We start from the raw sequence: 26,917 nt of genomic DNA, 5'->3' as shown, positions 1-26,917 counted from the left end.
TGTTAAATAATGTTTATTTTCGTGCCAAAAACGCCATTTGTTTATTTTTATGATCCATACCGGTATTTTTCTAGTAATCGTGGGAATAACCAAAGAGGAGTAAAAATACTACACCAATAAAACTCATTGTAGTAAATTATGTTTTGAACTCTGCAGGTTTTTATACCTTATAAAAGTATTTCACAACAAAATATTCTTAAATTAACTAACCTTTTAAAATATTTTTGTATGGTAATGTTAACAATGGTTAGGAATAATTATCTTGTAATCCATGGACTAACCTGAACCACTGTTCGAGTGCAGGTGAGGCGCAACATAGACCTGTGTACTCTTTGGCATCTGGTAAACTACTTGCGGATGAACCGTTGACTTCTTAGGAACTTCCAACACTGGTTCTTCTTGATACCTGTAACAATAGGCAACCAAATTTCGAGGTGAGTATACAGGTGTACTATTAAATGAAAGGTCAAAAAGTTAACTTGTAAACTTTGTAACTTGTTTTAGGTGAGTCGGTGGCTGTCGGTAGCATCACAGACTTCAGGCTCAAGGCAGCGATGCCGCAAACATTTTATCAGTACTGTTCTCCTTTGCACTGTACCGGCTTACCCCTTGCTTTGCTTGATACGTTACACGCACGGGCAGATAGTCTATGAGGACGGGCAAATGCAAGCTTAAAAGAGCCTGCCAACCTCTTAAAAAAACTTTACTATACAAAATTTCTCCCCTACTGACATTACTGTGTCAATTAGAGTACCAAGCAGGATGTGCGCACAATCATTGCTTCCCCACCACCGAGTTATTTCATACAGTCATCCCACTTGTTAATTGTCATTGGATTAATGTAAAACCACTAGCGACTTAATAGTGTAACTCTCAGTGTTAGGAGCCTTTCCCCTCATCACATCCACATCTAATTTACATGATCTTCACCTGTGAGGTGTGAAGTCCCTGTAGTCATGTCTAGGTTGTCGGTATTCACTCAACACCTGCGTGGACGGAGGTGGTGGTGCGTCTTTCCCCTCTGGAGCGTCTCGTCCCTGCGTCAGACTGTACAACCTCAGCTGTTGACGGATATCTGCTTTCTCTCTCTCTCGCTTGCGTTGAAACTCCTCTTCGACCCTTCGCATTGCTTCTAGCTCATTGAGTCTCTGTCGCTCTGTAAAATGGCAAACGTTCTGAGCACTGGCACTCAAATGGTTACGTTACTTAGAGACTGAATTAAGCACAAGTACATTATGTTCAGTAATCAAAATAAAAATTTACAGAAACAGCTGAAAACTAAAACAGCAAAATTAATTTTAGACATTTAAATGGCAGTGTGACAATGATGGGTGGCACAAAGTTAAGCGTTAAGGCTGTTGATTGCTAGAAAATGCATACTACAATCAATCACTGAACCTACATTATAAATTATGTCCGCTAAAAGTATAAAGAAATGGACCCTAGTCCATCAGTTCTGTTCAAAGTGGTGGTATCGTTGCAAAATCGTTGTGAAAAAGAAGAAACAAAAAATTGGAACATTTTGCCAAACACAGTAGGATTGCAGTAGTTTGAAAAACATGCTGAATCAAAATAAATGTATAGGACCACAGAAAAGTAAGGTACAGACTCATTCAATAGTACACTTAAGTGGTGTCTAGCACTAGCCGCTGGTGTATAGGGCAAAGCCCAACACCATCCCCTCGCCCTCATGTACAACACTCATGGTGTAGGAAGACCCTTGTGCCCTGTGCGATAGGAATTTTCGCACAGTTCTCACCGCTCACTGTTCGGGCTTTTTCTCATCACAAGTATATTTCCGGTACAACATCCTAGAACTGAAAGCGCACGGTCGCTCCATAAGCAAGATTCCTCTGTACACTTCTCTGTGATTGGACCCATATTAGGCCTTAAAGTTAATTATACCACCTTGGCAAGTACTTTAGTTACATTATTACCTGAACTTTAAACGGTGAAAAGCATTTACAGAAATTTTAGTTATCCTAATGAAATGAAATGTGTTTATTGTCTTGTGAATTTATACAAATTATTGACAATGTCCGAAAAACTGCTAAAACTAGCATAGTCAATATACTAACTAAACTATAAACTAGCATGAATACAATATACAATATTTACAAGAATACTACACACAAGGAGACATGTTACAATACATACTTTAATATTACAACCAAATAATCTTATTGTTCAGAAAAATGCAAGGCATTTAGAATAATGAAAGTTATTAAACCCCATAACCAACTAAATCCAACAGTAATTTGATAAATTTGCTAGCTCCTACTTAAAAATTAATAAAAGGCATTTCAAAAAAATCTTTTAGAGAATAAAAAGGGTTGTTCAAAAGCCATTTGTAGAATTAATGACCTGCCCGCTGTTTATTTTGGTTAACAGAGATTCTAGAGTGTTTGCACCCAGGATTATACCTTTCTGCTCCGCCTCCTTGGACAGTTTCTCCGCCAGCCGCCGCCTCTCGATCTGCCGGATGGTGCTCTGGAAGGTGAACTTCTTGCGCCCCTTGGGCTCCATCGCTCGCAACACCCCTGGCGTTAGCTGACTGAGGTCCTCACAGGACTTGGAGAGCGAGAGAGCTGCCGGCGTCCTCTCTCTGTCCCTGCAACACCAGGAATTTTTATTCCATACTGTGGGGGAGACCTAGTGAATAAAAATACACTCTCTGCAGCAAACCTGCAGATTAGGTTCTATGTGCTTATTTGATTTTCACTAAAATATTTCTTTTGGTTTGCTGCTACAGGGAACCTAATAAAAATAATTTTATATAAAATGTTAATAGTTTAGTATGAAATAAATAAATTTTCCAAATTTGATAAAGTTATAACCATAAACAAGCAAACTACAACATTTTACCCAGCCTCCATTAAAAAACATGAGCATTTTTAACTTACAGTTTTTGGAATTTTTTCTGTGATCATTAAGTGCACAACAAAACTTCAATGTACCAAATTATTTCTTTTCTTGAGCTCTAAAAATGTTTTGGAAACAAATTGCTTACGTTGAGGTTTTAAAGTGCAAAAATGCCAACACATCCCCTTCCTTTTGGAGTGGAGTCTTTATCATATAGGTAAACCTTATATTTGAACACAAATCCTTACATAACAAATTTAAAGTTTTGTTCAAAAGTATAAATCAGCAACAGTCCTTTAAATAAGTTGATAAGATTATACTGTAAGTATCTAGAAATAATCTTGGATAAAGAAAGTAATAAATAATATTGATATTGCTTTTCTGAGTTGTTCACCCAATAAATCTACTCTGTAGGTTTGTGGAAACTAACCTGTGAGACCGGGGGGTAGAGTACTCTGGCAGGTACATGACGTGTCCTCCGGTCGCCAGGTATGAGAACGAAGGCTGCTTTACCACAGACAACTCCTCTTCCTGTACAACAGACAACGGTAAACACCTGGTTAAAGATCTCAGAGGCTTTGTAATGTAAGCCGTAAATGAATGACTGAATGAATGAACCTGACTCCAGCTGATTTGACCAGACTCCAGCTGATTTTAACCGACTCCCAGCTAATTTTACAGGATTCCAGCTGACTTTACAAGACTCCAGCTGATTTTAACCGGCTCCAGCTGATTTTACAGGATTTCAGATGACTTTACAAGACTCCAGCTGATTTAACCGACTCCAGCTGATTTTACAGGACTCCAAAGCCTACCTGGTCAGGAGACGAGGGACTAGAGGAGCTCCACCTCTGCAAGCTAGTGTTGAGAGAGTTAGGAACACTACGGCTCAACACCCAGTTGTTGTCTAGAGGTAGACTACTAGCACCAGTCTCCTTGGTGCCACAGCGACTTAGAGCCAACGCGCCTGACATTGACCTCTTCAGCTTCTTCAGGCTTTGGAAACTGTCTTCTTCTTTTGTCTGTAAAGGATTAAAAGAAATGTGATTATTTTGATGAAAGATAATGGGTGTGCAAAACTAAACAGGAGGATTTTCAGTTTGCCTTGAGTACATCAGCTGTTAATAACCAAGAATGGAAAGAGGTCCAAGTTTTGCCTAGGCTACTTGATAACTGTGATAGACTTGTTTAGCATTTTGTGTGTCAGAGATAGATCAAGCTCATAAGCGTTGTGACTACTCAACGCAAGTTATTGCACCTCTACGTTGTTCTGCATATTGGTAATTAATTACAGTAGAGTCCCGCAAACTCAGCACTAGATAACTCGGCCATCACCTGGATCAGAAAATTAGTGATTTTTTGAGTCCGAGTTAAACATGGACACAAGCCAGCTCAAGTATAATCATTTGCAACTCGTACTAAGGATTTGTTGTACTATATCTTAATACTGACTTAATACTGACTTGTAATATAAATCTAATTAAAAAAGGCGATTAAAAAGCTGAAAAATTGTATTGCTCTTATTTTTAACTTTAGTTCTTGATAACCTGGCATTTCAAAAACTCTGCACCCTTCCAGTCCACATTACGCCGAGTTTTCGGGACTCTACTGTACATTGATTAGCTGCAACAGCTCTGCTTCAAACAAACTCTGGCACTGAAACCATTTTTCATAGGTTGGTAATAGTTATTTAATAAACAAGTCTGTAACACAGTTAATCAAGTATTCAATGCAAAAGATAACCATATAAAAAAATAAACAAGCTCTTTCCATTGTTGGAATCATCAGCTTATTGCACCATTATTTTTTAAACATCCAGTAAAATGAAAATTACTTAAGAAAAATGAATGCAGTAAGATAGTTATGGAAAAGAATAGATCAGGTGCAGAAAATTTAAACAAGCTTAAGATGTGGGGTATAAAATGATGAAGAATATAGCTACAGAGTGCTAGATCAGTGGTCAAAAGAAATGAGAAGTTAGGGGATATCTTATGTATTGAAAATATTGGTAAAATATTGGCAGGTTTGCTGGTAAGTTGGCAATAGTGGTTATAGTGCTCGTCATAAAATCTGAAGGTTACTATGATTTTAAGAGACATCGCTGCTATACCCAGATGCCATTTGTCATTGATCTATCAATTAACGAGGCTATCTAAAAAAAACCTCGACAAGACTAGATTTTGAACTGTTCCCTTACAAAAACCCAATGGTATCGAAACACAAAAAATAAAAAATAAACACCTTGTCTGTCTGTGTGTAGACGGCCAGCCGATCATCCCTCGGGAGGGACAGGGAGAAGCGAGGGGAGAACTTGGCGAGCGGTAAACTCTCAGGGGAGAGGGGGGCGGACTCCAACCCTCCGTCTGAACTGGTCTCCTCCAGATCTTGCTGAGGAGTCCACGCAGCCTGCAAAACATATGAAATGAACAATTATTTATCTAGACAGGTAAAGTAGGGCCACATAGCCCTTTCTAACACTTAACCTGTACGTAAATATAACAAACCAAGCATTGCAAAATTTTGATATTACATACGATTGTATTAACCTTTAAATATAGCATTCAAAATTGTAAACATAACTCCACAGATACAGAAGTCTTGATAATCTGACCTAAGTCGGCGGCAGAAAGACCAAATAACACAGAAAAAATGTTTAAAAACCAATGTAAATATTACAAACCACCGAAACCACAAACAAAGTAATGACACCACTATTAGAGCTTATTACAGCTCGGAAAAATGGTTCCATGGGTCAAAATTCAATTAAAGAGAAAATTCCCTTAATTTGGTTTTGGCTGTTTACTTCTGGCATACCCTGTACAAAGAAGTGTGATTCATGTCCACTCACCCAATCAATGACAAAAACCTGATTCATATTGTACATGGGACATGAATGTGTCAAAATGTCAAATCCGTATTGAAATTGAAAATTCTTTATTGCTCAATGCAGTATACATTAATTGTTGATGTAGTAGTATCAATCAAAATAGTATAGGGACATAATTATGAATACAGTATTTCTTCAAATAAATGACTATATACCTAAACAGAAATTATATTTTTTGACCGTATATACAAAAACAAAGACAAAACATCTAACAGCATAATAATAAAACATATTAATCAGCATGGTTTGATTTACTGACTAGGTGCAAAAATCCTTTGAGTTTTTGGGCTAAGCTCGACTCGGCTCAAAAATTGCACACATGCACTCTTGACTTTAAGGTCAATATCCAGAACAAGTTTTAGAATACTACTAAATTGTTTGATATAGCATTGGTTTATAACTGTAGCCAATTGTTCTCCAAGTTACCCTTATGTGTGGGGAATAGTGTGTAGAGTCCTGATGTTGAGGGCTAGCATCCCCGCTGATGCCACTGTCTCCGCTCTTATCGCCCCGCCGAGGTGTCGGGGGCATGATCAGCTCATCCTCCGCCTCACCCTCACCTCCATCACTAGGCGGGGGCGACTCAAGAGCTGCCAGTAGCCTCCACGCAGCTGTGGGGGAGAAGCGGGGAATCTCCAGCTGTTTGCGGGGCAGGATGGGGCGCAACTGTAGGGAGATCTGCGGACTGCTCTGTAAACAAACATCATCGTCGAAATGTCTCTGATACTTCTTTACAAATGTTAAAAAGGTTTCTGACTTTCAGATAAAATTTACTTATTGAGATTCCAGAGGACTACCATTCTCAAAGAACTTATCAAAGGTTACGAAATTTACAAAATAAAAGCTTTTAAGATAAGATACAAAGTAAAATGTTTGGTTTTAGAAAATCCTATACAGTGTCTGTTAGTACAAACATTTGTAATATGATTGTGTTTTATATTTAAAAGGAATGCCTATCGGCTGGTAAGGAATTTTCTGAAAAAGAATAGAGTACAGCTAGTTAACCTGAGAAAATTAGAGCCCAGGGGCTAATTTCTTGTCTCTTCGACCTACTTTCTGAAGAAGTCTTACATCAGGACGAAAATATCTGTGTTGCATTTTGTGTTCTTTTATTGTGTAGGCCTATCTATTACCCACTGGACTTTCATTTTCTCAGATATGCTAGCTGAACTCTACTCCTAAAAAAATCTGTGCTTATGTTTTAGTTAAATGTGTCAAAAAGCTTGAATATCATTACTCAGCCTAAATTCTATTCCTACCCTAAGTTTAAGGATGTAACATAAACCAAAGTGCCTAGGTTAGCTTTCTCTTTACAGCCACCATTAAAAGACATTTCTCTTCCCAACTCAAAAATTTCTCGGTTGAAAATAACATCAGCTATTATTGACAACGAAATATCCGATTTAATGATTGTTGTATTTCCTGTCCTAGAGAGCACATTTTCGTATTCAGATAAACCTGATATCCTCACATGAATTCCTTTTGCTCTAAGTTACATCCTATAAGTTTGTAGTTAGTTACTCACTTCCTCGCCCACAGGGTCGTTGCTGCTGAGACTGTCGCTGCCTGAGGTGTTGTGAGTGACCAGGGGTGGAGGTTGGGTAGGGTTGGACGGAATCCTACGTTGTATACTGGCGGCGAACCTGTCTACCTGTACAACACAACCATACAATGCAGCTTACCAATAATCATTGTCTTACAAACCCCTGTGTACGATTGCTTGATTTGAACGTTGCAATGGATTCCTTATCATAGTTAGAATGTACAGTAGTCAACCTATCTAGAAGGCGAGGGGAAGACAGAATGAAGAGAAGGTTCTCATGCTCAGGAGTCTATGCCATAACTAGATATGTATCCTTTTCTTAGCAAGACATAAAAGTAAAATACTAAGACAATTCAAGGTTTTCCATGTTTAAAGTTCAAAATTTACCATTTTAAAATGAAACTAAGTTATTAGTATTTACTTGTAAATAAAAATAATTTAAAAAATTATAAAAATAGAGAGAGGAGAGAATGTTTATTTCACAAACTTTTCATACATGCTTCATATGTTTTGGTTTGGGCCATTGTCACTGTTTAAGGCATTCATTACTCATTAGTGATAGTTAGGTACAGGAATTTCTAATCTCCCAAAACGGCAACATCATGATCGACTCTTGCATCACAACTTTCATAGCACAGAGATGTTAAAAGAGAATCTAAGGAAAACTATTGATCAATTAATACTTAGCCTATCAGGGATGGTTTCAAAATTTACTGGAAGTAGAGATAACAATCAGAAAAGATAATCTTATCTTTACTAACCTCAGGATTGTCCTCGGAGCCTGCTCCTGAGCTTGTGTTTTGAAGCTCGTCTTCGTTCATGCCAAAGTAGAAAGTCTTCACAGGAGCAGTCGGCTTGGTTGTTGGAGTGCTGTAATACAAACTAAGCTTAAGGTTGCATTTAGAACTAGGAATCTCATTGACATTCATGCATAGGGTTTTAAATTTTTGGTTGGGGTGTTTACAGACCAATTGATTGGACCACAAGGCGACAATCAGGAATATAAACCTTTTTATTTGTCTGACTTGATCACAGCACTAGTCCCCAAACACTTTAGAATGTGACTTAACTATCTTCAGGGAAAATATCAAAATGAAAGCAGTCTAGATCTAAACTCCTGCCAGGTTGTGCTGATTTAATTTTACCCCAATTCAATTTATCTAGTCATGCGTGTTACGTGTTTATGTTTTAAGTGAGTGAAAAAGATTACATCAAGCTTCCAACGATCAAAGTTATTCATTCTTTTGATTCCTTCCAAGATAGTGTACCAGAGCTAGGTGTCATTGCAATCACATTCAATCAATCAATCAATCAATAAATCTTTATTCAATACATACAACAAGTGTACATGAATGTGTCATCAACCTAAAACTACTTCACATGATTTCACCTACTTCCCTACTTGCTTAGTCATACAGTTTTTTTGTTACAGTGTTCAAAACTTTCCAAACTATAAAATTCGCTATAAATTAAAAACCCCTTAAGTTTATTTTTGAATTTATTTACGCTACTTTTGTTTCTAATACTGCTGGGGAGGGAATGCATGAATTTGATTCCAATATAATTAGGACTCTCCTTAAATTTTTCTTTTTTATGTTTTTTAGTTATGAAGTTTAGTTTGTTTCTAGTGTTATAATTATGTACGTCTTTCTGTCTTTGAAGTTCTTATTCATGATTTTTAACATACATTATCGTCTTATAAATATAGAGACTGAAAACGGTAAAGAACTCTAATTCTTTAAAATGATTTTTACAGGATTCTTTTATATCGAGATTAAGGATACACCTAATGGCTTCTTTTTGTAAATGTAAAATTTTGTTTAAATTTAATTTACTTGTTCCTCCATAAATTTCTATACCGTAAGAAATATGTGAGTGAATAGTAGCAAAGTAAACCTTTCTTAAGATTTCTCTGTTGCATAATGGATATAAGCGTCTAATAGCAAAAATACTTGAGCTGATTTTATTACATAAGTTGTCAACATGTGAGGTCCAATTAAGTGTGCTATTTAAGGTGAGGCCTAAAAATTTAGTTTCATAAACAAAATTGTTAAACAGTTCTTTATTCTACTTCTTACTTCTTATTCTACTGATAACACAGGTGATCCAATATTAAACCATTTGAAAGTTGAATCTTGGTATTTGGGAGAGGACCACATTGTTGAATTGGCGAAAATAATGGCCAAAGTTTTGGATGGTGCCTTGAAGATGGATTAAAGCAATGCCTTTCAAACTTCAACCAATATTTTCACTAATTTAACAACGCCGTCATCTCACATAGACCAAAAGTTTAGATTGGCTGTTGAAGCACTTCTAGGTAATATATTGATCCACCATTGAAAAACCAATTAATTGCAACTATCTGTTGTAGATGAAATCAAGAAAACAACATGTTTTTAAGACAGCAGTGTCTGTTGCTACTTACATCTCCGGCCAGTTCTTGTCGTGGTTGTGTCGTCTGCTAGGAGGAGGTTCAGGCGTAGACTCCTGAGCGGGAGAACCCTCTCCCCTCCCTCTCCTCTCCCCGCCACCGTCTCCTCTTAACCTCTGGATCGGTTGACTCCTTCCTCTGGACAGGAGCTCATCCTGCTGGATCAATGTAGGTCAATAACTTCTGGTATACTCTTCTCGAGAGGTAAAGTAGTTTTACTAGCCAGCAAACTCATGTTTATGATTAGTGAAAACCAATCTTTCGATGTTTTAGGAGATTAAAAATCACTTTTACATAAGATATATGAAATGTGATAGAATTAGTTGATATGTCACAACTTAGATGTCTGTTTTATGGAGAACAATCCCCTTTAGGCACTAAAATCTGCTTAATAAGACAAAAATTATATTTGATTCATTTCAACTAGGCCTACCAACATATCAACTAACATCAGTTTTTTCTATATAGCCTCGATTACACAGGGCTTTTAGCGAGTATGGCATATTTAACTCCTGCTAATGACCAATTCCTCCAACATCATCTGGACTAAGCCTACTTGTTGCATATGCACAAGCAACTGTAAGAACACTTGGGTAGTTTTTTGATCAAGTTTGTTCAAAACCTGGTGAAGGACATCTAAAGCAGATGGTAGACAAAACTTTTTTCTAAATCATTTAAATGGATTTATCTGTTGTTAAGTGAGTAGGTTTCCCTTTATTTATGTACTAATTTATCCCTTAAAGTCATATTTTAGGATGAAATATCAGTGTTATGTTTTGTGATAGTTTATTTGTGTATCTATTAGGTCTGAACAGTGTTTTCTCAGGTCACCTAACTCTCCTGAACGCTACACATTTTCAAAAAATCCTATTTAAACAAAAAGGATTTCAAGGGCTGTAAAACGAATTTCCCTACCGTACCTTGGGTGTTCGTTGTGGGTTGTTTGACTTGTTCTCCTTGTTCGCAGGTTTGTTGTAGCTCTCCCGAGCTCTATGACCAAGGGGTGGACTGTCTGCGGCTTTACCAACCGGAGGTTCTCGAACAGGCCTCAGCTTCTCTGCTGCTTCTAGAAGTTCTGCCTGTGATCATAGATTGAACGTAACTCTAGGAAAATGTTAGCTTAGTGAATGTGTATAATGCTGGCTTCAGAACTAGTGCAACAAGAACAAACACAAAAACTCTCTCGGAATAATGTCAGACGTGATATCTGTCTAAGAAATCTAGACTACCTTGAGCTGTCCTAATTGAGGTAAAAGTGTCTCCAAGGTTCAAGAAGTACTTAGAAACTTGTATAGCCTAATTCCTAAACAGTAAGCTTAAATATTGAATTTTTTTTTCAAAAATAGTTAATATAAGTATTATATAGTTTATATTGATTTTTGAATGTTCCGAACAAATTGCTTATTTTTATATTGAATCCAATAAAAAATGATGGGGTAAATATTTACATTGTGCGAGCTCTCGCGTTGAGGCAATAGACTCTAGGGTTAAATGTTTTATGACAAATTTGTACGATCCATTTCAAACGCAGATTTTTTTCACATGCCTGTACACCTGATATTTCATAAAAAACAATACACTCCAACATCTAACTCGACTCACTGGGCTGATTATCTGGAACTGAGGGGAGGAGAGACTGCGCTGTAGAGGGCCTGGCGGGGGCGGAGGGTGATGGTGTGCCTCCCCCCGCCTTTTGCTACTCTCTGCCTTGGTCTTGAACAGCCTGAGTCGCCTGACGGGGGCAACCACCTCTGCCCCCGTCATCTCCCAGTGTTGATACGAGTCTGGTGATGAACTGTCCATCTGCAGAGCCAACAAAGCAATTCTTTAACAAATTCTATAAAACAAAACGTAAACGGATTGACGGGGAAATATAATAAACCCTCTGTTAACTGAACCCAGAACGTAAATCGGATTAACCGCCTCTGTTCGGCAAGGTTGGTTAATTCGTCCTAAATTTTAAAACTGGTCGTTTGACCTAAGTTTCCTACGAATCTTGGGAATTCTGTTTCCATCCTTTAACACATTAACACAAATAGAATTCTTTCCATGCAGGTCTAGTTTTGTTATGAACCACACAGAGAAACTCAAACAAAATACACCTACCGTTCATGTTCAACTATGTTTACTTAAGAATAAAGATTCTTGAATATGACTATTCTCTGGGTATTTTCATCTGCAAATTTTTCAAGTCCCTCCAAAATCAACTATATGCATTTTTACTCTAAAACTAGCCACAGTTTTTACATGGAAAAGTATAGTTCTATCCATTTGCCAAATCTCCGTGTATTTATTAATTAGGCTAAGGAAGTTACTTAACCGAGGACGGTATAATATACCAATTTTGTCATAAACACTATTTTTATTAATCGTGATGGATATATTTTCCGGTGATTCCCACTACAACTGTTACCATTGAGATACTGACCCCGTTGCTGTGTTGTGGTGCGGGAGGAGCCTTGTATTTCTTGCGGGACCGAGAGATGCGCAGTTTGGCAGGACTGTGGTTCTCGTACTCCCTCCCGGTGAATCGTAGGTCAGGCTCGCTGCCGTACAACACTTTGGTAGGCTCATAGTGGCTGCCTTGACTGGAACTGCGGGGACGCACCTGTGAAAATAAAAGTAAATCAGTCCTGGGTGTTTGAAATTCACATATTTATATCTTTGAGAAGTAACAGTTATTTTATTTGTTTTTACTAAGTCACCCTCTCTCTATATCAAAATTATTATTATTTAGCTTCAATAAAAATTTTTTAAATAGATTCCGGTTCTTTCTTTGATTCATGCTAAGCCCTCTCAAATCTCCCACCAGTCAAGAAAGTCCATTTGTTTGTGTGCTACCCATAACACACCTGGTGGCTTGTAAGCCTCTTTCACGCTTCTGATTGACAGACGAATTGCCAGAACCCTCTAAGAACCATTGTATTTTCAAGTGACGTGGTCGACGTGTAGTCCTATTTGGCATCCACGTGGAGTTAGTCGCAATATTCTTGTTTTGTCCGTTCCTATACACATCAGGCTCTTCTCAGGTAATTAATTGCCCATTTAATAGCTCGTCACCTCAAGTCTAGACCATAGCTTTTTATCTGGCCGTCTTTCCTTACAGTAAATAACCCCCCTTTTGTGTGAATACAAACTAACTTGTGATTCAGTGCTTTCAGCCAAGTGATACGACAACAATTTCAAAACAGTATCTGCACCTCTGTATGTCATTTTCAAGACATTCTGTTTCTTGTATAATGACTTCTACGTTTTAGTGAGCTCATATTTATCCATGATCTTGGATACGTTGCATTTTTTAATGGTTTCGCTTAAAAAAAGAAACAATCGGTCTATGATTGACGACGTTCCTGCCTTCCTCTGAACATACTTACTAATTAGATTCAAGGTAACAATTAAAGTTTTCATATGTGTCTCACTTAATTTGAACTATCATCACTGACCAGTTGCTAGACATTTTATATAACCCTAGGACCACTAAGTGCCCAATAAAATTTCATATCCACATGAATTAATTTATTTATTTAATTCTCTTGAACTGCCAAATTTGTTCTGGTTTGAGTTCATTTACTTAAAATTTCATCTTTTACTGGCCACCGGGTCTATATTTTAACTACAACTTTTGATAACTTAATGACAAAAGTTGTTCTGAAAATACTGATATGAATCAGAAAAACGCTGGGCTATTAAGAACATGTTTATTTATTTATTTAACAGTAGACCTACAGTTATATCATATTCCCTACATGGGAAATTTGCTAATACTTCATGTTAAACTTTTGAAAATTCACATCTGAGAAGGACCTATAATCTAATTTAAATCTAGCAATATCACTGTATACTTCTGTTACTCAGTATTTGTAAAACAATACAAAGGTGCAATAATTTAACCTACTAACTTAGTAAAGTTGAAGACTCCAATCCAAAATGGTATAAAATGGTAACTGGACCTAGTTGTCCTTGATCATTGGTCTTTTATGGTGTTGGCTAAATAAACGGCTGACCGTTGGTAGCAAAGCTAGAAAGGTTATCCAACTTTATTCTACACTGACATTGCATTTGTATTTCAGCTTCAAAAGTACAAAAATAATTGTCACTGTATTGAGAAAGTAATTAAGTTTATTCTTAAACTTTTTTTTATACCTCTCGGTTTTAGTCTGAAGTTTTTTTCAAAATTACTTCATGTTAGGTCCAGAGGGGATGGCGTTATTACTTAGACAAAATCCATTGGTGATTGACAGTATTTGAACCCACGACCTCCGAGACCGAAGTAATATACTCTACCACATGACTAACATCGCTTCCATACGACCTTACTGTGAAGAGTGAAAATAGCGGTTGAACACTCATCTCAAATATCTAAAATCCATCATTATGTATATACATTCAGTAATTCATTATTACCACTTATTTTACAATTTGTTTACTAAACTGTCATTTTCTTACTGTAAGTACTACCATAGGGAAATAATTACTTCTCAGTGTTACCAAAGATATGCCTAACACTATCAAATATCACATGTCAACACTTCTGAACTTCTCGTAACCAAAAATGTAATGAATTCCATTGAGAAATAAAGGAAGTGTGATGGTGTGAACCGTTGATATGTGTTATATAAAGTGGAGTTAATGGTATTCCGAGCACAGGAGTGTTTCAATAATCAGCTGACGTAATGTTAACGAACAGCTGAGAGGTGAAAGTTGGTAGTTGGCTGTGCTCCAGGCATACCAATCTCTGCATCCGACCAGAACATGTGTGCCAACTGCCAACTGCATCTCCTCTGACTACATTCTTGTAACCCACGGAATGTTATGGATATTGATTTCAAATAAACAGTATCTTTGTCCCAGCTTGTCAACAACCCTTCTCATGGGCAATTGGTGGGAGTAACTATGATATTTTATGGGGAAAGTCTCAAAAGTTGCAATAATTTTGGAATCCTAATGTTTATAGAATTGGGGGTTATACTAATTTGTTTAGAATGAAAAGGATCATAACATATTAATTTATGATAAAAATTATTTGAGCTTGTTTTTGTAAAAAAAATTTTATGGGTTTTTTTTTATTATCATTAAAAATAAATTTCCAAAATAAAATAAAACACCTGGAGATACCATGGATAGTACCAACATACCAAATTTAATCAAAATCGAACATGGCTTTCATCCCAAGGATTATTATTCATCATATTACCATTATTATTGTGTACTGGAATCTTTGGAAAAGTTGAACTGGTAGATTTTTTTTTTCCTAGGATGCTAGGCATGAGCCCGGGATTGTTTTTCACATTACTTCAGGCTAGACCCAGGGGTTGTGGTATTATAACTTAAAATCCATTGGTGATTTGGCGGAATTTATACCCGGGACCTCAGGGACCGAAGTCCTGCGCTCTACTACTAGACCAGCTCGCTTCCCCTGACCTGGTGAGTGAAACCATTGTTTTAACAACCAGTTTGGCAGTGGAATGTATATCACGTTTTACAACTACTAGTTGGCATGTTATGTTTTGCCAAGGTAATAGTTAGTTAGGTCAAGTTCGCCAGATGGTTAGCAGGTTCGTCGTATATTGCCAGATTGTTGGCAGATTTAGTTGTATATTACCAGAAATGTTTGGCACATTTGTTTGATTTGGTGGTTGGTATGTCCCATATTAGCTGGTGGTTGATATATTAAGTTTACCAGCTGGTTGTCATGTGTTACCTGATGGTTGACATGTTTACGCCCAGTCAGAGTTCCGCCGCTGTGTAGGATGTTTCCGTTGTGAGTTAGTCTCAACCGCTGCCCTGGCACCCTCTCAGGCAACACCTGTGACAAACATACCTCGGTCAAACAGGCATTTAGAATATTCATTTGAATCCCCATCTACGGCAAACTCAATCAAAATAGTTTTAGCTCACTATTATATAACTAGCTGAGCAGTTATAGTGCTAAGAAACTCAAAAAGTCACTGGTTGATCTTGAGCAAAAGTTTAGAAAAGAAACAGTTTGTGGTGGATAGGACACTTCATTGAGTGTGTGTGTGAGTTGGGTCTCACAGGTAGGACTGAGCTACAACCAAATCTTATATATACTCAGTAACAAAGCTACACAATGCATCTCACTGCATTCTACACTCATCCTTCACTCATCGAGTTAAAATACCGTACACCTTCCCTTCTTAACTGGTAATAATAATTCATGGAGGTAATTAAGTGACTTGGTTGACCTTTGGTTTAAAATGTCTAGCCACATGCACTGTGTGTTTCTCAACCTTCTTTTCTGATTTACCACTCGATGGACAAAAATATTTCACATAATCTAATTTACCTAATCTAAATAACCAATTTTCCAGCTACGAGTTACTACGAGTAAATTGTTTAAAATCCATTAGTGATTGGCGGGATTTGAACCCATGACCTATGAATGGACTACTACATTCGCCAATAGTACTATGCGTAACACAAGTTGAGAAACACTACTGCATGACATTAGTATGTGTAATCAACTTAAATGTAACCATATTAACTATAGTCTGTGTAATGGAACCTGGAACGATGGAGGTTCAGGAGACAGGTTCCATCATATAAACTATAGTGAGCATGTAGCCTATGCTTCACCTTATGGGCAGGGCGAGGATAAGAGTGTGCCCAGCCCCGCCTAGTGTCCCCGCCCGTCCCCGCCTGAGAGCCAGAGTTGCCCATCTGCCCCCGCCAACATCAGTCGACCATCCTGCAACAACACACAAGTCAAGTCACACACACATCATAAACATTCAAGGAAATAGCACTAGAATTGGATTTATAGAAAGAAAGAAGAAATGGACAACACTGACTTGCCCAAGAAAAGAGGTCCAAGCAGTTGACAACAAATAAAAGTTCACACAATTAATTTGATAATCCGTCCCTACTGGAGGGCTTCTTCAGAAAGAAGGAGAATCCTTTCTCATACTTTTACTTTTAAGTACTTTATACAGTACTTTAAATATTTCCTTCTCGTAAAGTTATTTGTGTATAGATTCCTTCTTTCTTAATCATAGACTAATAAACAGGTGTTGAATGTTAACCAATTGACTTTCTGATACTGAAGTATACACCAGCTGTATCCAATTGTTTATCTCAATGGAAGATACAACGATACAACCTAAGATTTTATGTGAAATAAAAGTTGCTATTGTTTACATTAAGCTGTCCCTAAACTAGGTTTGGTAAAAAATGTGCATATTCAAAAGAAATCCGTATTTGATAGCGGTGGATCATTCATTGTATCAAACTAGCAAAATATTTAACATGAAAATATGATGTATACTACCATAGACAAAAACAATTAAATATAGACTGTGAGCCGTGCTGCGGTTACCATGGCTACCATAGGTTCTGGCGCGCACCGCTGGGAGTGCCTTGAGTTATGTAGCACGTACGTAACTACATGGCGCTCCCAGCAGTGTGCGGCAGAACCTATGGTAACCGCAGCACAGCTGACAGTCTATATTTAATTCTTTTTGTCTATGATACAACTATAAGAAGTTAAAAGCAAAACTTCCATTTCAAACAAGACAAAATACGTTATAACAATCCACACTCATCAGGTACTATAGTTTACCACCAAACTGACAGTGAGACTAGTAATGGTATGTAAGAAGGCCACCATTTCCCTTCAATCTGCAAGGTTCATAACATAACGGAAGACGTGTACTTGGGAGATAGTAATACAACCTTCTTATAACCTCAGCAATCTCACATGCCATAGCAGAGGTATTCAGGGCCATCCTTGTGCATAAAAAGGTGTATTGATTGAGGAAGAACAATGGTTCAAATGCTAGGACTAATTAATACATTAATTTGTATTTATGAAATCCGTTAACATTGGTTCTTTATTATCATAAGATACAGTCGCGAGACAATCCCTGGAATGGAATCCACAAGGAAACAGAAGAAGAGGTGGACCAAGAGGCAAGAACCACGTGGAGGCGGACTTTACAGAGTCAGGGCATGGGCTAGGGCAAAGGAGCTGGCCAACCATAGGGACGCTGGAGAGTGTTGTTGGGGCCCTATGCTCCCCCCTAGGAGCGCAAGGAAATATGTCAAGTCTTTAGGGGCTCATCAATAGCACAATGGCATGTGTTGTTAAATATAAATATCTTACAAATAAAAAAATCCATGGATCTTAAGTCTCCAGTCAGCTACACTACAAAGTTTGAAATTGGATTTGTCTTACAAGAAAAACTTTATGAAAATTCAAACATAAGAGCTATAATATTGAAAAAGATAAGATTTTCAATTCCTCCTTACAATACTCCCAAACTCTTTGAAGACATCAATCCATTTTCCTGTTCTTAAATCAACTGAGGAGAATTTCAGAAGTAGGATACATACTAATAACTTGTGAATAGAATACGATATAAAAAAGTGTTTTCCATTTAATGTACATGCTGTTACATTTTTTTAATTCATCAAAATTACTGATTTGGTTTCAGCTATAGAAAAAAAAATAAAAATAAAAAACTAGAAAACAATACAAATTACTGTATTGTCTTCCACTAAATCTTAGACTAAAGATCAAAACTCGTTCAACGTTCACCGATTCATTCGTACATGGCAAACACATGTACACATGGCAAAGTTTACATTCACATCCATGAACCACGAGGGTTTCCATCCAGTTGCCGCCCGGGGCGTCAACAAACGCGGGGGCGGGAGAGAGGGCGCCAAATTCCAGCAAAGGTTACGCCCGAAACTCGACCCGCGTCTTGCCAAATGTAAGTGGATCTAGTCGTTGCACAACACATCCAAGGCCGGGGAGCGGCCGCATAGAGTATAAACCATAGAGTATTGAGTGACAGCGATGTATACTATATGATGTTCAGTCAAGGAACAGAAGCGTGGGGTAGTGTACTAACGACTACATTACGGAGTTACATCAAGACCGATAGGGAAGAGACAAGTAGAGTTATAGATAAACATATGTTTATAGAGTATAAACCATAGAGTAATGAATGACAGCGATTTATACTATATACAGTTCTGCCAAGACCGCAAAGGAAGAAAGACGTGGAGTGATTAAGAACGACAAATCTTTCCAAGTGTTTTGTTTAATCATTCTGTTGAATATGTTTCCTTGCGTCACTTTCAGGTGGATTGATTTTCCAACGGAAGCCATTCAAGACGGGGTTAAGTTTACCGATCACCCTCTTGGGGTTAGTTAAATGTAAATCTCACGAGCTTAAGTCTTTGAAGTGCACTAAGAGTTGGAAGTGACACATAGTTTCCATACCATATTGTCCTTCTTCAGTGGTAAAACTAGTCTTCTTTTTCAACAGCAATCATAAAGGAATGAGCTTGAATCACATACTGGCATGTCGGAAACTAAGTACAGTAGTTGAAAAACTTGACTTTTCAACATCAAAGAAAGGATTCAATGTTGAATTTCACACGAATTGAATACTTCATGACGCATACTTTCAGCGCGATGCAGCAGCTGTTGCACACGCCGTTACTTTTGACGTTTGCAAATTTGGCGCAGAAAACAAGCAATTTACCCGCGGAAATTGACGGAACGTTGTGTGTCTCCGAAACTGTCTAGTAACCATAACCTTGATGCAGCTTAACTAGAGGATAAACGACGACCTAGTTGCGATAGTTAGAGGTTAATAGGGATAGTACATGTCACTATCGGTGATCGAAATCGAGCACGGTGAAACGTCGTAAAAGAACTTGCCACTTAGACGAACTTGTCAACAACTTTCACATAGCTGCCAATTTCTCACGTTAGACTTGTCATAGTTGAAATTATTTAATTTGATATACAGTACCTTAATTCGTAATTAACAAGGATGCAAAGAATGATTTTACAGCTTTGAAAGGCGTGAATTTTTACATGTCTTCCAATCACAACACTATTCTCTATGAGGAAATTGAGTCCAAAATCCATAACACGCCAAGCAACCAATTGTCAAAGATACGTCTTTAACTTCGAAATAAAAACCCTAACTGGGTCAATGTTGTGCGAGGGAAATCCTCAAAACTGATTTGCCATTGTCCAGTGTTTGAGGAAAAGAAACCACTCAATACCCATCTTGAATGGAAATCGCAGCTTGGGCAAAACAATGAGAAAAACTGGAACACTTTCGAGGGGAAAAAAATTATTTTGTTGTTCACCTATTGAAGAGAGTACTATATTAATTACTGGGAATCTATCCATTTCGCTTTATGAAAGGCATCAGAAGGAAATGTTATATTCTTTTCTTTTAGGTTTGTTGAGCTTCTTGTATCAGCTAGAATCTAAAATAACATCAAAATTGCTTGCTACCCAGCCATGTTTTGTACTGAAGTACAATCCATTCTACTTTTAGCCCCATGATCAAGACAACTTATGCTACATACTCGGCAGACTTTCTCTACCATCATATTTCGAAGATTTATTTAATTTGCCCTATGACCACTGATGATCTGACACACCCGGGTAGATGAGGCAAGGTCATACAGGTTTCACCTCGGTCACACAGATGATGAATCGCCCATCACTTTCCCGCAAGGAACGCCAATTCGCATATGCAAATATGCGAAGATATGCAAGATACGACTACAATACCATGAAGCCCTGATAACTTTTGATTTCTTGCTGAGAAGGCATTTCTTTCGCCGGGTTGATCTTACTTTCTCTCCCTACATGTAGTATATGGAGAAAGTATTGTTTTTGTTGACAGACATTTCAAGTGGAAACTCTAGTGCGTGTGCTGAAGGCGTGTACCAATCATGTGTTGAGACGCCGAGAAAATTTGTTGTGGAAATGTAAAAGGATCAATGATGAATGGGATTATAGCCTTGAAAATGGCCAGGATAAGCTGTTTTACATCCACACAGAACTGCTGTATTGGAGATAGCACTGCATAAGAAAATTGCAAAAGGTTTGCCCCCAATTGTACTAGGGAATAAAGTACATTAGGCTTAGTACATTTAAACTAGCGAATTGTGGGATTGCACGGAAGCATAAAGCCATGAGCCAAAGGGCTGAATTTACAGACTTGGTACCAACCTAACTAAAATGAATAGATAAACAAACAAAATTACAGCGTCTCGAATTTTTAGCAATATTGCTGTGCCACATCCACTGCTACATCCAATTTGCAGTGGTTTAAGCCCAACGATATGTTCCTGAGTCCAGTTTCGTCCAACATAATTTTTCATCCTTTCTGTTGACATAACCAACAAAGTTAGAATTATTGAACGGACTAACCACGTCCGACTCGAATAAGACATCACTTGGGCCCTAAGAACCCAAATTCAGGGGTTATACACAGTTTCAAACAGTGCGGAATACATTCCAACAATTCTTCAAAATTACTTCTCATTGCTCACACTATTCCTAACATGGCGTACAAAGCGTCTCTGCTCCCCAACCACATTTTGTAAGTACATTTGCGGTACAACCACTTCGTACCTCCTTCCTACAATCACCACGACACACAAATTCAAATTCACAATTTTCCACCAGTCGACTCTACAAACTGCCAGCAAGTGGATCTGTGGTCAATGAGAAAGTGGCTTCTAACCTTTGACACCCAGTTTGAGTCCAACATTCGGAATGCTGAATCCTAGAGATAGTCTGTGAAGAAAGTAAACTGAGAATTTGTACACCATTTTGTAGTCATACTGAAATTATATCGTTGGTTGTAATAGCTGAAGCATCAGGATGGAGTAGACACTATCTACTCCATCTTGGAAACCCCTGGTGTGTCCTACATTCACGCCTTAGGACACTCTAGCTTAAATCCGTTTTCCCCATTACTTCAAGCGATGCCTAAAGGGTTCGCAGTATATCACCAAGCTATGTGCAATTGGTGATAAGCTGGATTTGAATCCGATACTTTGGAGAAAATCCCCGCGCTACTATATCAACTAGCCCCCCTTCTTCAATACTATTATTCGATGCTATAGACTATATTAGTACAATGGTGGTGGGTTCACAAAGGGTTATGTTACACAGTTAGTCGACAAGCGGTTGTTGACAGGACGCTGGACGCGCCCAAAGGTCTGTTGTATTGTATTGGCGCCCGACGTTGTGGTTATGGTCCACAGCGGAAGACAACAGTAGTTGAGCCACATCCTCCGCACCTTGCAACGGTGTCTCAAACACTAAAATATCTTATAGGAGGGCACAAGAATGACAATACTATCCAAAAATATCGGAAAAACATGCGTGGAAATTAAAACTGTACCCTGCGCTCCCCTAGAATATTCAGTTTATTCCCAAGTTCATGAAAACCTTTGAGCCTTCACAAAATCAAAATCAACACCTATTTATAATCGATATAGGTATACGTTGAAACCTATTCGAACTGACTAAAGCCAAAAAAACCAATTTCTTTTCAAAAGAGAGAGAAAATGCTGAAAACTTTGGCCAAAGACAAATTACTACAAACTTATTTCAACAAGTAAACATTTTGCACTTACTTGATGACAGATATAATTAATTTTATAGCAATATCCACTACACTTTGTACTCGAGTGCAAACACATCCTTCATCACCACTCCTCCAATAAGTCGGAAACGCCCTGCTTGCGCATTCCCCTGGGGGGATAGTGCCTATTTCCATTGCCTATAACCCCTATCCTTAAAAGGAGGGTATAAAGAGAATAGGAAGCCATATATATTTAATTTACACATATTATACTTTCCTGAGAAGCATAATAATACTTCCTGAATATATGATTCTGTCTCCCGAGCGCCGAGTCTCCCGACCGCCGCGTCTCTCCAGCGCCGAACGGGTTACCTGGCATAATCTGACAGTTTTGACAGTCGAATTGGAATTCACAAAAACAACTGACCGCAGTAAAGTTGTGGGCCCAATTTAGCATTGTAGACGGGTAGGCCTAGGTAGCCCAAATAGGTGCTCACAGTCTGAGTTAACAAAAACGTACTACTGTATTATAAATTTAAGTAATATGGTTAAATTTTGTTTCTTAATTAAATTGTGGGTGTGAAACCATTTTAAGGCATTTTCAAAGAACCAACATTGTATTTTCTGCATACTGACCCTGTTGCAAGGCATGGATATAGTGTCTAGTTTTGTATAAATGTCGAAATCAAAATGTAATCAAACGAGTTCGTGAACAAGCATGATCTGACGATGGGGACGGAGAATTATGGTGGTTTTATAGGGTAAATTTGGGTTTCCCTATTTTTGAGCCTCAATACTTAGGATTCCCCTATTTCTCTTTACACAATGTTAGAATGTATTTTTGTACGGTTTAAAGTTACAATTATTCAAATTTTGACATATATTTTCTACGAAAATTTAGTGATTTTTTAAGGGTTCAAATTGGTTTACAAGGCTTTGTAAAATAAAGCGAAATATGTTATATGACATTACCCGATAGTTTAAGATTTTCTGGCCAAGGGATCCCTAGCTGAATCCGCCACGGGATTAAACTATTTTTTCTTATAATCACTAAATTGGTGAAAATGGACCAATTTATATTTTGAAATATAATATATTCTTGCCCGCGAGTCTGTGACATGAGTTAGTTGTGTAGGTACCGATTGTGCTCGAACTTTGAATCGAGAATACATTTTTTCAAAACCCTGTACCGATAACGAATGCGTAAAATTTGTCAATAAGTTAATTGTCCTGGAAGTGATTCCAAAACACGTCACTGATTGTAGGAAGAACACATCTCCCTTAAAAGATAAAAGATAAGAAAGATAAGATAAGATTTAGAAGATGCCTTTAAAGATCGGCATTTGTTTTTAGGCGAAATATTATCTCGTCACATTATTGGTATTTTGGTAAGTGACGTTTACAGTAAAGAATTGATGAAAACGTGTCCAAAATCATACTAATCAGTGTTATGGATCATTTTGTATATAAATATTTCAAAAAGTATAAACTGACGACGAAAGATATTAGGCCTTAATTACCAATTCCACTTTTAAGAAAATTCAGAAAAGAAAAGTTTTATCAACAGCTGAACCTTAGAGTTCCTCTTTTACGATTGCCACGTAAAACCAAAACAATTAGGTTGGAAATTTGCCTCCCCCTCGGCTCACGACCCTTTTTGTCCCCAAGTTTCCGTGTCCCTAAGTTACCTTGTCCCCATCTTTCCAGACACCATTAAAACAACCGTCTCAAACCGTACGACTCTAGACGCGCGGCTAAAAAGTCGCAGGATAGGAATTGGACCTTAAGGTTTTAGCTAGTTCCGTTTCAACTAGTCACTGAACCTGTTAATACAAACTTTCCACTCCAAATGCCAAATTTTATTTTTTTTCGCCGTTTGAGAGGTGAGGGGCCTCCCCAAACGAGTGTTTGAGATCTTTTACCCAACCTCATTCCATGCGCCATTGCACCCCTAGTTTCAATGTGTTTTGTCCTGTATTGTCATTTAAATAATCCATTTACAACCACGCAACAGTTGTGAAGAAGGTATAATATGATGAAAATAGAAATGATTAATATCAAAACTAAGTCCGTGCACTAATGAAACTGTTCTCATACCTAGTGAAATTATTATGATAAATATTGACTGCTTCACAGATTAAACTCATTGTAACCGGCATATTAAAAGAAATCATATTAACCCTCGTCACTTCTGCGTCAATGATCAGACCCTTTGGTAATTTATGGCTTCGGCGCTCGGGATACTCTTTTGCCTTCGGCGCTCGGGAGACTCGGCGCTCGGGAGACGCAACGCTGAAGATTTAATTCCTGAAACCAAATCCACTGAAGCATGGACTGTCAACATCCACTAAAAGACTGACACATTTACAACATATGAAGATAAAACAGCCACATGATGTAATCTAATCTAAACCAATTTTGCCACTTCTGAACACCTAGTCTCTTTGTAAAATACCTAGGTGAGAGTGAGGTGTTGCGAAGAGACACGCCAACAGTTCGCACGGGATCAATTACACCATTTTTTCTCTTATCAACAAAAGAGATCAGAATGGATATCGGCCTGTAATTACCAAGCAGTTCCCCAACGTCGTGGGACGCGGACGGCTTGTCAATGGTGTGAACAGAAAAAAACCGTCTGTCAAGTTACACAACTTCCAGCGTAGTCTGAGTAGAGACGGATGGCAATGTACCTTCGAGAGAAGTGCGACGTTGAAAAATGAAGAGCATTGATTTTTGTTGAATTGCTCAGGCCAAGATCTTACCGAAAGCTTGTCACTAGCAACCGGGTTTTATGATTTCTTAATGTGTCTCACAATGTTTTTTAAACACTGAAAATGAGAAAGCCTACCAAAATTTAATCCGTCAAAGTAGCTATGTCTAGTTAGTCCACAAACCTAGATTTTAAAAAAATAACAGTTTTGAAAGAGAACAACTGACTCCCTCCTTTTCCTCAAGCTAGTTCACGTACCAATAAACAGACTAAAGTGTCTTTGAAATGTCACGAAAATAAGAATACCTACCAAATTTCCAAATAGACTGCTGAGGTGCTTGCACTAATTTAAAGTAATTCTCGGCTGAAGAAGAATAAACTCCCTGGTGAATAAGTATTGAGCACTTGTATTCAAACGTTTTGAAATAGCACAACTGAACCTATGGAATTCCTTAAGCTACTTCACGTTCCCGTAACCACATCTAAATATATAAAAGGCAAAGCCCTCACTGACTGACTGACTGACTGACTGACTCACTCACTCACTCATCACTAATTCTCCCACTTCCCATTTACCTAGGAAGCTGAAATTCGGTACACTGATTCTTTGGGCATTAAATAGGAAAACTAAGTGGTTTTTATTCTGATCGGGCTTTCGGGCTCCGCCCCAGTGGCTCTGGAGTTTCCCATGTTAACCTTATGATTTTTCACATTTAAAAAGGAATTAATGAATCTTAACAGCTGTTTCAATTAAACGAGTTGGTTCTGTTCTATGATGTTCAATAGCATTAAAGTTACAAGGATTACCAACAGGGTGCAGCACTACTATTATTTTTTTTATTTATGACAACAGCTAATTTGCAACCAAAAGGTGAATGAGCGTAGCGAACGAACTTCAACCTGGAGGCAAGTTAGCGTAGCGAACGAGCTAACCTGAAGGCAAGTGAGCGCAGCGAACGAGCTCCAACCTAAAGGTGAGTGAGCGTAGCGAACGAACTTTGATCAGGACGTGATTGAGCCATGCGAATACTTATGAAGTTAAACGGGGCAAAGCCCGCGGGTACAGCTAGTATCGATATATAACTATGCTCTATTTTTGTTTCAGTTACAGTACTTCAAGACATATTCCAGGAGCAGAGATGAGTCACTCACTGTGAAGACCCTCCCACAGATTTGAGTGGAGTTGGCAGGTGCTTTTAGTCTTTGGTGGGTATACCTGGTAGGATGATTGGCGTCCCACACTACCCCCAAGGACTGAGCGTGTGCGTAACCGTATTAAAAAAAAAAACTGCCAAACAAAAAACAAAAACAAAAGAACTGCAGCCTCCCTCAAACGTGGAACGTCGTTGAAATTAGAATGAATAAAACCTTTAACTTTCTTCTTAAACATTTCGAAAAAGAATGCTAAGTTCCTGCAACAAATTGAAATTTACCATCAAATATCGAAGAAAAAACCATTGATTTTTAGTACACAAACCCAAACATGTCCAAGCTTAGCACTTGGCAGTTTTGCAAAAGAGGAATCCACTTACGTTCATCAAGATCAGTTTTATTAAAGCATTCGTGCATTTCTCCGTAACAAAAACCCTCTGGCATTCCTGCAGCTACTTCACGTTCCCATGACCACACTACGTCCCTCTGCTCCAGCTTCGGCGTAACGGGACGGCAGCAACTGTATGCAAAACTGGCGCGGGGGGAACGACACGGGGCGACGACGGGAAGGAACGCGGCGACGAGGAAGCAATTACCTCTGACAGCGCTGCACACGTGCGTGGTGCGGCTGCGCGGGCTCTGCGCATGCGTGTTCGCGCTGCTTCCGGGCATGGTCCTTCGGGCCGGATTTTTGCTTTGCCCAAGTGCGGGATTAAAAGCCTAGCTCAACATGTGGTGTTAAATTTATTTCGTGAAGACGGCCGCAACTATCCAAATATCCCTATGAAAATGAAGGTGCTGTAAACGAAACTATCCTAGTCTGTAAGTATCTGCCCTATGAACGAATTTTACAAGTGGCGGTCCTCTTCTTGAAAAGAACCGAGCACGTTGATAGTGATAATAATCCGTAACAAGTCCTACATATCAATGAGTAATCAACAGCAGCACTGTAAAG

At 38.2% G+C, this 26,917-nt stretch overlaps 1 protein-coding gene across 1 annotated transcript in view; it reads right to left on the bottom strand.

The window, feature by feature from the left end:
- The window catches only part of LOC128997616 (uncharacterized), an 81,621-nt gene that overhangs the window by 9,113 nt on the left and 45,591 nt on the right, over nt 1–26,917 (bottom strand). Inside the window, exons 3-17 of the mRNA XM_054423255.1 lie at nt 16,321–16,432; nt 15,425–15,529; nt 12,152–12,331; nt 11,326–11,526; nt 10,644–10,802; nt 9,718–9,881; nt 8,054–8,162; nt 7,275–7,400; nt 6,176–6,439; nt 5,104–5,268; nt 3,678–3,884; nt 3,293–3,393; nt 2,424–2,611; nt 931–1,156; nt 282–406 (exon numbers count right to left, since the gene is read on the bottom strand). Of these exons, the coding sequence (XP_054279230.1) occupies nt 282–406; nt 931–1,156; nt 2,424–2,611; nt 3,293–3,393; nt 3,678–3,884; nt 5,104–5,268; nt 6,176–6,439; nt 7,275–7,400; nt 8,054–8,162; nt 9,718–9,881; nt 10,644–10,802; nt 11,326–11,526; nt 12,152–12,331; nt 15,425–15,529; nt 16,321–16,404 (2,404 nt within the window). The 5' untranslated portion in view covers nt 16,405–16,432. The remainder of the gene's footprint in view (nt 1–281; nt 407–930; nt 1,157–2,423; nt 2,612–3,292; nt 3,394–3,677; nt 3,885–5,103; nt 5,269–6,175; nt 6,440–7,274; nt 7,401–8,053; nt 8,163–9,717; nt 9,882–10,643; nt 10,803–11,325; nt 11,527–12,151; nt 12,332–15,424; nt 15,530–16,320; nt 16,433–26,917) is intronic.

This window comes from Macrosteles quadrilineatus, unplaced genomic scaffold (genome assembly GCF_028750875.1).
Source record: "Macrosteles quadrilineatus isolate MER2022 unplaced genomic scaffold, UCM_ALF_1.0 Scaffold_6__1_contigs__length_79288215, whole genome shotgun sequence".
NCBI lineage: Eukaryota > Metazoa > Arthropoda > Insecta > Hemiptera > Cicadellidae > Macrosteles > Macrosteles quadrilineatus.
This window is presented reverse-complemented; position numbering and strand designations above follow the sequence as displayed.